General features: G+C 40.0%; 1 protein-coding gene across 8 annotated transcripts in view; it reads right to left on the reverse strand.

Annotated features, from left to right (window-relative positions):
- Window positions 1–13,601, reverse strand: part of kcnq1.2 (potassium voltage-gated channel, KQT-like subfamily, member 1.2) — a 430,571-nt gene that overhangs the window by 399,685 nt on the left and 17,285 nt on the right. For all 8 annotated transcript variants that reach the window (XM_057836472.1, XM_057836473.1, XM_057836470.1 and 5 more), the window contains exon 3: window positions 1,141–1,231. In XM_057836472.1, coding sequence (XP_057692455.1) covers window positions 1,141–1,231 — 91 coding nt within the window. The remainder of the gene's footprint in view (window positions 1–1,140; window positions 1,232–13,601) is intronic.

The following is a 13,601-nucleotide window of genomic DNA, read 5'->3' on the forward strand; positions in this document are numbered from 1 at the left end:
GGTGCTGTCTGACATCGATAGTTTGCTTAAGTGCCACATGCTCTGTTTTTTTCGTGCTTTTCAAAGTTTGGATGGCTGAAATTCTTTGACCCTACGACATAAAATGCGCTGCTTTTATTAGCGACATTGGAATTCTCACGGCAAATTTTGTACCACATTTCCGTGCAAGCATCATTTGCTTCTAGCCATGGTACCTACCTCCTGCAGCCACTTTTCAGCAAATGTCCTTTTTTTCGGTAGCTCCGGTGACGTCTCTCTCGTCTGTCTGTCTTTTGACGGGGGTGGGGGAACACGGAAATAATTACCGGTACTCCGTGGGGCCTGCCTCTTTGACATTTTGAGAAGTGATTTTCTCGTGTCCGCCGCAAATACAGTGGTCAGCCATCGGTACGCAAAAGCGTATGGAATCCGTTGAGTGCCCGCGCGTTTGTCTACGTCCAGTACGCATGCGCGCATGCGGACCACTTATGTGCACCCCTGTATATAAGAGTAAATTACATATTATTTTTTTAAATCCCCACAATAAACCTGGTGTAAGAATTTTTACTACAGTATTTGCTCGAACACGGTTTAATAGGGTAACACTGTTTGTTTTCAACCACCAGATGTCCTCAGACTCCTCACCACACACCCAGGTTACAGAAGAACAGCGTGCAGGGGGAGGAGGGGGTGGTTATGCGGCGGTTTAGAGGTACACAGACGCTTTAATTTTTTTTTTTTTTTTTTTTTTTAGGTGTTTTCGGTGTTCAATTAAAGTACTTGGTGACGTCAGCACACACATTACCCCCCCCCCCCCCCCAAAAAAAAAAAAAAAAAACAGTCAAAAGTTTGGGCATGTAGGGGCTAAGGGGCAGGTGCTCCAGAACCCTCCGCCCCCCACTCCCCTGAACGTGCCTGAGTCTGGGGATTGTGCCTGCCATTCGAGATGCTCAACTTCATTAGAATGTTCCTCATGCCATTCATGAACAATTATGTTCAATGATTATGATGCCAAAATGTTAGGTGTTTCCACTATTTTGTCCAACCCCTAGGCTGTATAATCCCACTTTAAAGGAAGTCTCTGCTATATTTAATACCAAATGATATTCTAGTTCTTAAAGGAAATGAGTTTCGGGCGGCGGATTGTTTATTTTTACTCACCATCCAGAAGAGGGATCCAGTGGCAATATCGGCATACTGCTCGATTGTGGACAAAACACTGAAGATGAGACACACCAGGACCATGAGGAATCTGTGGGTAGGAAAACAAGTGCTGGGTTAGAAAAAAATGGACAAAATAGCACGTAAAACATGATTGGAATAAATATTAGCCTTCAAGTACATGTCCAGTACAATCTAGGTCAGGTAAAATCACCTTGTCACTTGTCTTTTGGAATCCTAGCGTTTCAAAAATCATATTTTAGGATTTATTTTTTTAAGGGTATTATTGTTTAACCCTTTAACACCTAAGCCTTTTTTGGCCGAATTTTCCATGCATTTGATGTTGCCTTTATATTTCAAAGAAAAAAATGTTTACAATGGCTGAGTTGGGTCCCTTTTTTCAGGACACCTTGAACTCCATGTCCAAACTGTTGTTTTCTTCACTGACCAATTATAATCCGCATTTTGGACCCAAAAAGACAAAAAAATCCCAAAATCTTTTTTCAAAATTTGTAATGATGATGTCCCATTGACAACCAAACATGCTCGACCAACCGTTTTGAAGCTTCATAATATCTATTCAACTTGTTATGATAAACATTCAATAGAAAAAAATAAGATTGAATATTTTTATGTTTGACAATTCAACACAAACAGCAGGTATGGTCATAGGCGTTTTTGGCCTTTACGCATACTATGGTCAAAACAGGTTATATACAGTGCAAAATAGTGAGAAAAAAGATTATATATACTGTATATATATATCTTTTTTGAAGTTATGTGTTGTACCCATCACCTTATCAAAAGTATACACATACATGCAATCAAGCTTCTCGAACAAAGCTTCTCGAACACACATCTACATAAAATTGAAAAGATTATAGTGAAGAAAAAATATATATAACATTGAAAAAAAAGTGTTTTTTAAAATATTGACAAGTAGTTCAGTTCAATTGCAATTTTTCAGGTATGCGACCCAATAGTTTTTTTTTTTCTTTTTTTTTGCGCACTCAATAAAGCTTCTTCTTGAACAGGTCACGGAGCTGCGTCACACACAATGTCACACAGCCTACTCTTTCGCCGTTTGCGCGCTGCTGTCACTTCTACTCGCCGAGATGGCGACTCATCCAAGGAAAACACTGACGGCTCATCTTCTTCCTTGAGTTAATGAAATAATGCATTATCTTGCGCTAAATGTGGTTTTAGATTCATTCTGCACGTTTCAAAGGCGCTCGCTCAAACCAACCGGGCGTTGCTTGCTTCGCATGCCTCGCTTTCATTAGTTGGCGCCTCGCTCGGAAATGTATTGAAAATGATCACATTCGGTTCATCCTTCTTGACATCACAACGGCTCTTGGGATATGTAGTCTTTTGTGCTGCTTTCGGTTTTGAAAAAGGACAAGAAATGATGGAAATATGGAGATAGATACATGGTCCATGCAGCGTTTTAATGCATATTTATGAGTGCAATAAAAATATAAAATTCAAATGACATTATCTCCCGTTTTTCTTGGTTGATTGACTTCAAATAAAAACTGGTGTGGACATCAACTTCCGCACTTTCAAATGAGACCAACCAGCGGCATGTGGGTGACGTAATTACAGTGTGATGAAGCTTCAAAGACGATATGCGTAAACGCGTCGCTGCTGACACGTTCGGTTTTAAAGGGTTAAGTAAAACAACGCAATAGGCAAGCAAGAAGGTACTTTCTCATTTATTGGCTGATCATGCAAATTATAACTGCTCGACTACTTCCCTGGTCATCTGATGTTCGAGCCAATCATGAAAAAGAGGCGGGAGCTGCAGATATGACCAGGAACCGATTATCTGCTTGAATATTATGGCAGAATGCAAAGCTTTTTTGTAGATAGGTCAATTTTCCAAGTTCTGTCTGGAATACACTTAAATTAAAAGAGGTGCAAAACAACATCACAAAAAGCTTTTTTTGACGGGAAACAATGTTTTCACGAGTGCGGCGAGAAACGCCATCGTCCAATCAGCAGCCGTATATTTTTTGGAGGCTCCACCCATGAAACAGGTCTCGATTGTACCTTTCCCAGATTGATATATGGAATATATTCATAGCGTTTATATGGAACAGTCCATCTGGTGTGCTATTTGGCAATAGGCAGAAATAAATCCGCATAAAATCTTACATTTGTGGCTAAACCAAAGCATTATTTCTATTATTTTTTGAGCAAAATTGTCTCACTCAAATGAGTTTGGATTTTCTCTCACTACATTTCCCTTAAAAAATAAAAATTAAAAAAAAAAGATAATTAAATTAATTAATAAACAACAGATATAATTAATAACATCACTCTTTTACATCACTTATTTATGATAAGCACAAATTTGCACAATAGAAATAAACAGACCACTACAAAATGATCACTTTTGCGAAAAAATCGCGCCTATGCAAAACAATCTATTCATTTTGTCTTAATAATAATAATGCCTTGGATTTAAGTAGCGCTTTTTTGGACACTCAAAGACGCTTTACATTGTTTTGTTTTGTTTTTTCTTCACTCCGCACTCGATGGTGGGAAGCCACTACTATAGCCACAGCTGCCCTGGGGCAGACGACAAAAGCAAGGCAGCCAATCCGTGCCATCAGCCATTCCGACCACTTGTTCTCACACTACTTTCACACAGTAAAGTAGGTGTGAAGTACTAGTATATTGCAAAAATTACACATTGTCCCATTACATTATGATTTCAACAGGCGTGTGCTCACTTTCTAACTTCTTTTCCAACTACAGCTCTTTCATTGATTTCATTTTGACTATTCTAGAGACCTTTGGGCTAAAAAGTGGGTGACTAGTGGGAAATGTTGGCCTTGCAGCTTTGCCAGGTCTCTTTCCAAACCCTGGCGGGATTAAGAGCAGAATCAGTTGTGTGTTTTAACGATTCCAGAAATAATCCTTTGGACACATCTTTGGCTTGCTTTTACATGACATGGCAGCAATATTTGCATGCACCATCATCGTGATCGGGCTCACTTTTAACACACACAAAAAAAGAAAAACACTCACACAGCATTGCACACATACAGTACAAACAGCAGAGGGTGTGCTGCGTTTCTGTGTGCTACAAGTTGGATTACATGCCATATGCTGAAAAAGGGGTTATGTAAGTGTCTGTTGTTTATTACCATTCATGTCGCGCATAAAGTAAACACAATTTCAAATAGGCTCCTGTAATTAAGTCATTCACTCCCAGCCATTTTCACCGGTGCAACCCCCTTTGCTCCCGGCGGTTTTACTGGATTTTGACTGATTTTGCGAGGCCCACAGAAAATTCTGTTCTATTGCTATATAAACATGGAAGCCAGAAAGATTAGACTCTCTTCTTTCAGCTGGGGAAAAAAAGTGTGTTCATATCTTTTTCCATTCTTTAGAAATCAGCATTAGAAAATAGCTTAGTTTGAGCAATTTTCCAATTTCTGACGAAAAAAAGGAGAAATTGAGCTTTTTGTGAAAGCATACATTTCAAACATAACTTTGACTTTAACACTGCTGTTTTTTGCTTTAGTTACATCCCAAACATCTGAATAATGTTTTCCTTTTACAAAATAACATAAACAACAACACAAATAGAGCTTTTGATAGCAAAGTAACAATTTATTTACACATAACTGAGAGATGATGCTGTTGTGGCCACAAAAGCCGGGGTAAACTTTTCCCTTATCGCCGCCTGTCTCTGCTCGGCGAGCAGCACGGACTCAACGGCATCGTCCACTGCACTGGTGGTCCCGGTCGTTCTGCTCGGTCGTCCAACGCATGGCATCCCAGGCGTCCTTCCGATTGTTCTGCTCGGTCGTCCGCCGCCTGGCATCCTGGACGTCCATTCGGTCGTCTTTCTCCGGTGTCCGGCCGTGCGGCCCCGCCGTTCGTTCCGTTAAATCGGGTTGCTGGTCTTACTAAATGCATTACTGCCCTCGAGTGGCCAGTTTTATTGCTTTAAAATGGATTTTCTGCGTTGTGCTTTGGAGCTAAATTGAATCAGAACCCAGAGATGTCTCTTGTGAAAAATACATCTTTGGGACACTGAAACAATTAAAAATAGAATGTATGGGAGCAATGAGTTAACAATGATCATCCCTAACTACCATTCCGTGGACCTGGACTGGTTATCTATGACGGGGTCAAAAAGAAATCGAACCCTTTAAAAATATATATATATATATATATACAGTGAGGCAAATAAGTATTTAGTCAACCACCAATTGTCCAAGTTCTCCTATTTGAAAAGATTAGAGAGGCCTGTAATTGTCAACATGGGTAAACCTCAACCATGAGAGACAGAATGTGGGAAAAAAAAAACTGAAAATCACATTGTTTGATTTTTTAAAAAATTATTTCCAAATTAGAGAGGAAAATAAGTATTTGGTCACCTACAAACAAGCAAAATTTCTGGCTGTCAAAGAGGTCTAACTTCTTCTAACGAGGTCTAACGAGGCTCCACTCTTTACCTGTATTAATGGCACCTGTTTTAACTAATTATCGGTGTAAAAGACACCTGTCCACAATGTCAGTCAGTCACACTCCAAACTCCACTATGGCCAAGACCAAAGAGCTGTCAAAGGACACCATAGACAAAATTGTAGAACTGCACCAGGCTGGGAAGACTGAATCTGCAATAGGTAAAACGCTTGGTGTAAAGAAATAAACTGTGGGAGCAATTATTAGAAAATGGAAGACATACAAGACCACTTATAATCTCCCTCCATCTGGGGCTCCATGCAAGATATCACTCCATGGCGTCAAAATGATAACAAGAACGGTGAGCAAAAATCCCAGAACCACACGGGAGGACCTAGTGAATGACCTACAGAGAGCTGGGACCACAGTAACAAAGGCTACTATCAGTAACACAATGCGTCGCCAGGGACTCAAATCCTGCACTGCCAGACGTGTCACCCTGCTGAAGAAAGTACACGTCCAGGCCCGTCTGCGGTTCGCTAGAGAGCATTTGGATGATCCAGAAGAGGAATGGGAGAATGTGCTATGGTCAGATGAAACCAAAATAGAACTTTTTGGTTTAAACACAGGTTCTCGTGTTTGGAGGAGAAAGAATACTGAATTGCATCCGAAGAACACCATACCCACTGTGAAGCATGGGGGTGGAAACATCATGCTTTGGGGCTGTTTTTCTGCAAAGGGACCAGCACGACTGATCTGTGTAAAGGAAAGAATGAATGGGGCCATGTACCGAGAGATTTTGAGTGAAGAGACGGTGCTGGGTCTTTCAGCATGACAATGATCCCAAACACACAGCCAGGGCAACAAAGGAGTGGCGTCGTAAGAAGCATTTCAAGGTCCTGGAGTGGCCTAGCCAGTCTCCAGATCTCAACCCCATAGAAAATCTGTGGAGGGAGTTGAAAGTCTGTGTTGACGACAGCCCCAAAACATCACTGCTCTAGAGGAGATCTGCATGGAGGAATGGGCCAAAATACCATCAACAGTGTGTGAAAAGCTTGTGAAGAGTTAGAGAAAACGTTTGGCCTCCATTATTGCCAGCAAAGGGTATGTAACAAAGTATTGAGATGAACTTTTGGTATTGACCAAATACTTATTTTCTGCCATGATTTGCAAATAAATTCTTTAAAAATCAAACAATGTGATTTTCTTGTTTTTTTTTTTTTTTCCACATTCTGTCTCTCATGGTTGAGGTTTACCCATGTTGACAATTACAGGCCTCTCTAATATTTTCAAGTGGGAGAACTTTCACAATTAGTGGTTGACTAAATTCTTATTTGCCCCACTGTATCTATGGTATTTTCCATCTCCATATTAGTTTGCGGCTACAGCATTTGAAAGTCTCAACTGGACATAAACTACATGGCTTTGCACATCTTTTTGTCTTACATTTAAAAATCTGCATTTTTAAGATTGTGTGGTTTGATATTGCTCTAAAAGAAAAGTTATATATTGTGTAGCACACGCTAACCTAGCAACCCAGTAAACTGCCCTGATATGACAAGAAGAGCTAACCCCTTAGTGAGAAAATGAACGTGGAGTGAGTTCAACTTCCGATTTATGGATTATGATATGGTGACCATATTTTGATTTGCAAAAAAATGATACTCGGCCCAGCATCATGATATTTAAATTTTACTCCAAGTTCACTCAAAGATGCCTTATCACTCTATTATAATTAAAGTGGGCCTCCTTCATCTGCACTGAAAAAACATAACTTGTGAAATGAACTTAAAATTGCAAGCAGTAAAATTTACATCATAAAAGTAAGTGCAAATTGTTACAATGATTTTATCAAATAAATCCACTTGTTATTTTTTTCAGTGTCAGGGATAGAAAATTTAGTTTTATAACAAAATAATAGCTATATAACCAAAGACAAAATTCAAGTTCTCAGCTTTAATAAAAAAAAAAACTCTCTCTCTTTCCAGTGAAATAATGTAAATCAAACCATAACCTCACAACAATACTAATTCAAAAAAAAAAAAAAAAATATTTAGACACTTTAGTCTTTAGTTTTTTGTGTTTTAGCACTTTTGGGGGGATGATGGAACACTGCTCCAACGTCTGCTTTCTCTGTTACTGAGCACAGCAGAACCAACCACTGGGCAGGCTCTCCAGGAACACGTCACAGACAGCATAGTATCGTAGTATTCTGTGCAAACCGTCAGTCAATTTTAACACATGCTAACTTGTCCCGTGAAAAATAATGAAACCGGACATTTTCATTAATTTACAGACGTCCCGGACAGGATGTAAAAATTGGACATGTCCGGACAAAAGGGGACGTTTGGTCACCCTAGATTATGATTTTAATAAAATCATGAAAACGAGAACGATGACATCCAAAGTTATCAACTCAAAGAGACATAACCGTCATATTGTCCTCGGTCACTTTAAAACCCACCATGATAGGCATGCTCACACTCAAGCTAGAAAATAGCTGGTTCAACATAAAACATTATGTTGGTTATTTGTTAAAACAACAATCAATCAATGGAAAACCCGAAACTTGTTTGAGAACATTAAAAAACAGATTATGTTGTGTTCATATCACACAAGGTCATATATTGAGAGCAAGTAACAAACCACCAAACAGTTTACAAACAGATGTTGTGGTTGCTATTGTAATGGGGCTGCTTTTTTTGTCTGTTTGTTTTCATTCTCCACTCTGTCTTGCAAAACCACATATCACCAGCTGTTTTCTTTTGCTATTACTGCTGCAAAGTATGTTTACGTCCATGTTTACGTATATGGCCCTGAAACTGGACATTCCTTATTTTTGAGAGGCGCAGTGTGAAATTTGTCAAGTGGGGTGATGGAAGGTAAAGACTTGCTGACACATTGGGCAGATGGGACAGTGATTTTACAGACTGAGGATTACTTGACCCCTCACACACACAGATGCCACACTCCCCTCCCGTATGCACGATTCCGTCAAACGAAAAGCCCAAACTCATGCTAAAATGATTGACTCCGAAGGTCTCTGCTTTAAACTGGACGAGGGCGCAGGTGAGGCCTTAAAAAGAGACGTGTCATGGGTAACCCTGTCCTGAACATGGTTCTCCCAGTACACCACTTTTTGTTGTGTCCTCGACATATGGCGCCGCAGCATCTGACATGTGCCAGAAAACTAAAAATAATCTGCAGAACCTACATACCTTGGTGCTACTGTGCAAACCTGACCAGGTGTGTTGTTTTGCAACAAGCCAATGGCACTCGTCGATATACAGATACTTGATACTGACATTACGTCCTGCAGCTAAAAATTAAAGTGATTAAAAACTATTTAAAACTATTTAAAAGTTTAATTACAGTTGTGAATAGCATACAGTGTATCACAAAAGTGGGTACACACATACCTGTGTGATTGCCATTGGGATATGGTCGTGAAAACCTGTAGACTAATACATTTCTGTTCAAAGATGGTTATATGGCCCAGTCCACGATTTGTTACTAAAATACAGTACTAATATTTTGTGTAATTTAATTATTTAAAACTGATCTTACAGTCGTAAATCCATTACTGTAATGCATCCATGAAAACATTTGATGTTTTCACGTCAATAAAGTGTTGCAAATAAGCGCTCCCGTCAGGGGGAGCATTTCACGCTGGGCAGCTATTTTTCGGCACACACCGGCCCGTTGTCGATCAAGTTTCATTTTACAATCGTGACAACGGTGACGCTCAGCTGACCAGATATCGGTTTATATTCGGGCCGGTGCCGATTTTGGGTACCCGATTCCTCATCGTGACATAAACTGGAGTATGATTGGAAATTTTGTGGTCTCAGGACGAGCTGTGACGCACGGGATGGGACCGGACAGGAGGAAACATCGGTTTGGGCATCAAATATGGATCTGGCGACTGGATCGACGGAGGCTTTTCCAAATAACGGCTTTTATGCAACTCATCCAATGAGTTTACAGCGTCTGAAAGCACCGGGGCTTCCATAATTTGCAAGTGAATCCACCTTTAGAAACTACGATCATTGACAATACGTACACACAATGACACACAATATGGCGGCACAATACAGCGATCACGTGATTTTGTGACATTGGTGATTGGGGTTTATAGGAGTGCTGTCAGCATTGCTGCATAGATTGAAGAGGTGGGGGGTCACCCTGTTAGTGCTCAGACCATACGCCGCACTCTACATCAAATTGGTGTGCATGGCTGTCACCCCAGGAGGAAGCCTCTTCTGAGGACGGTACACAAGAAAGCCAGCAAACAGTTTGCTGAAGACATGTCAACAAAGCACATGGATTGCTGGAACCATGTCCTATGGTCTGATGAGACGGGCGGGCTTTCTTGTGTACAGTCATCAGAAGAGGCTTCCTCCTGTGGTGACAGCCATGCACACCAATTTGATGTAGAGTGCGGCGTATGGTCTGAGCACTAACAGGCTGACCCCTCACCTCTTCAATCTATGCAGCAATGCTGGCAGCCCTCCATAAAGAGCCACAGGACATTTTGGAGGGAAAATGATAAGCAGTACTCAATTTGGAGATTTAGGGATGTACGTAGTTTCTAAGGGGTGCACTCATTTTTTTTGTCAGCGGTTTAGAAATTAATGGCTATACTTTGAGTTATTTTGAGGGGAAAATAAATTAACTATTATATAAGCTGCACACAGACTACTTTTCATTGTGTCAAAATGTCATTTTGTCAGTGTTGTCCCATGAAAAGATATACTGTACCTAAATATCTGAGGGGTGTACTCACTTTTGTGATACACTGTAAGTGGTCCTTCCTCGACTGGTTTAAGATCAACGCTTTGTGTCGATTCAAGATTTCATTGAATGAATCTGTATTACTGTAATGCTTGCACATGGAAATGTTTTTGCTGTGGACAGACATACAGGACAGCAGAACAGGCCGAGGTCACTCCAAAACCATTAGCCAACCTTGCTCGGCAGACCGGGGCCAAAAACCTCAGGGATCTGATTAAAACAAAACAGCTGGGGCTTTAGCGAGAATTACTGACGACATGCAGGATGTCGCTTCATCCAAAAAATAAGAACAAACCCGGTTCACATACCTGGTTCAAATATGAAGACTATTTCAAAATTGTATATTTACGTGTGTGGAGAGAACTGTGTGTATACACTAAGCCTATTAACTTTCGAACATATTTCAGCCAGCTTCTGGCTTTGGCTGGAATAACTGTTTTGCTTTCAGACTGTATTATAGATTTAGACTTCTCTTTTTTTTGCTTGGGGTTATGCTTTCATACTCTGGCTCTTTAATGTAAACATGCTTAATGGTTTAACTCTCACAAATATCAAAGAGAACAAGAACTGTATTGTAATGAGTATTTGCTATTCAGACGTGACTTAAAAATACCCAGACATGCGGCAGAAAGATGCTTGACATTAGATGTATATGCTACATGGAATTAATGTTTTCAAAAGAAATAGCTCACTGTTCCAGAAGAGGGTAAATGTACTGTCACCTGGGGGAAAAAAAAAACCAAGACAATTTTGATGAGAAAATGAAGAATATCTGGAAAACTGAGCTAAAACTATTTAATATCTGTATACTAAATTGAACATTTTCAGTAGGGAGCCATGAAAACTATAAATAATACAGTGAACCTTCATGATACGAGCACAGTCCGTTCCATGACCAAGCTCGTAACATGAATGTGTATCATTAATGTAAACATTGTTGTCTAAATACAAGCATGAGAGCTTGTACACTACCATGAGAGCTAAAATCTTAGCGATGTAACAAAAGTGCGAGCCAGCCAAGCTTATACTCTTTACAAAGATCACTAAAACTCACACGCTTTTCAGGTTTTCCTATTATTTCTTGCTTTGTTTCAATTCTGAGCATTATTTTTCTCACCACTATGTGTGGTCGCCATTTAAAAAAATATATTTTAGAAAAATTCCAGAAATTTTGGAAGGTGGTTGATGCGATATGCTTGTATTCACTCTTGCAGACAAGCGAGAGAGCTAGAGACAGAGGCTTGTCAGGCTCTTGCTTGCATAATGAGACAGTTTTTCCCGTGGCAATGCTCGTATCTTAAGAAACTCATAAGTTAGGTGCTGGTATAATGAGGTTCCACTGTATTCAAAAATGTATGGACTGTACTAAGTTGTGTGAAATATTGTAAATACAGGGTGATTGAAAAGTAACTCACTGTTTCATAATTCAAATGTTTTAATATATTTCTCAATTTCTCTATGTATGTTCATGTTCTTGTTTTCTTTTCAGATCTGTTCATTTGTTCGAGATTTCAGAGCCCTACAGAAATGGCTGAACCTAGTTTGGAGATCCGTTGTTCAAGTGCAAAGATGGTAGAGAACCTCTAAAAGAAAACATGCATAAGTTGAGGCTAAGACAATCAGGACTTGTCATTAAAAACTCATAACCACAGGATCTCTGGCTGATAACTGAAGAGCCGTCACTCTTCAACTTCCAGAGACTTGAGGATAGTGCACGTTGTTCAAGAAATGTTTACCCGTAGCCCGAAAAAGTCTTTTTTGGTAGGTAGGGCTCTCAAATCTCAACAAATTAACAGATCTGGGGGGGGAAAATGACAACACAGATTTATTTGCCATACGTCAAGGTACACACACAAAAAATTAGAACAATATTAAAACATTTGAATAAATTATAAGATTTTTTGAAATAGGGAGTTACTTTTCGATCACCCTGTATGTTCATAACTGACAATTACATTCATAGTGTTCAGCAAAATTCATTCACAATTTAATTCGAGCTACAAAAGCATGAATCAGCGCACAAATTGCCTTGGCCATGACTGTACAGCAAGCATGTGAGTGACAGAGCAGTCCTCCGTGACCCCCACAGTCCAACTCTCGCCATCCCATCTGGGGGGGGGGGGGCTTAAGGATGGATTACAGCACATCAGCCTGCAGCCAGAGGCACCGATACTTCATGCTGGTTGAGCTATTATCTTGTCTGCCCAATACTTGGGATATGAATGGGAAATCATCTCACATAGTAGTAGGGAGCGATGAATGAAAAATGGAATGTAGTAAAGCTGACATATTAACTTCTAAGGAGGGGTTCCTACCAGGTTCAATTCTGTTGAAATCAACTCTTGTACGCTTGCTTGGAAAGCCGCTTCCTTTGATAAAGTAGGAATATTTACCGTATTTTTTGGACTACAAGTCGCACCTGAGTATAAGTCGCACCAGCCATAAAATGCCCAACGAAAAGAAATATATATAAGTCGCACCAGAGTATAAGTCGCATTATGGGGGACATTTACTTGATAAAATCCAACACATAGAACAGATCTGTCATCTTGAAAGGCAATTTAATATAAAAATACAATAGAGTACAACATGCTGAATAAGTGTACAGTGTATGAACAACGAAATGCGAATATACTGTCCTCACCAGGACGCTACGGCTCGGTCCTGGCTATACAGCAAGCTAAACTCCCAAATGACGATGCTTGATGTCCGTATAATTTGCGGAATCAATTTTGTCCTCGATACCAAACAGGTTCGCATCAACGTAAATAAATGATAATTAGGTGCTGTTACAGCCATGACACAAACGGTTAGCATGCGTTCACTAGCATTAGCACATCATTCAAACAGCCACAAAACTGGCTTTAAGTGTCCGATCGCGGGTGGAAAACACACAACAACAACAGAAAAGATGATACACACGGGCATTGCCTCTGTAGAGATATTTTACAAGCATAAACAATGAACGTAGGTTTGCAGCTGTGTTTCTCTCTCGCTAACTCGCCCACTCAGTCAAGCTGCGTGGCTGTCCGTCTTCTTCTGGTGAGTGAGCGGTCTTCTTCACGTAAACAAGTGCGAGTGCGCCCTCACGTGGGCAAGAAAGCACCACAAACTAAAAGCATGCATTTCAATATAAAAAAGTCAATAATACAATTGAACACACATTGCCAAAGGCAGAACGCGAACGTGGCCAAAGTTATTAAGAGTTATTCAGATAACTATAGCATATAAAACATGCTAAC

Source organism: Corythoichthys intestinalis, chromosome 5 (genome assembly GCF_030265065.1).
Source record: "Corythoichthys intestinalis isolate RoL2023-P3 chromosome 5, ASM3026506v1, whole genome shotgun sequence".
Classification (NCBI taxonomy): domain Eukaryota; kingdom Metazoa; phylum Chordata; class Actinopteri; order Syngnathiformes; family Syngnathidae; genus Corythoichthys; species Corythoichthys intestinalis.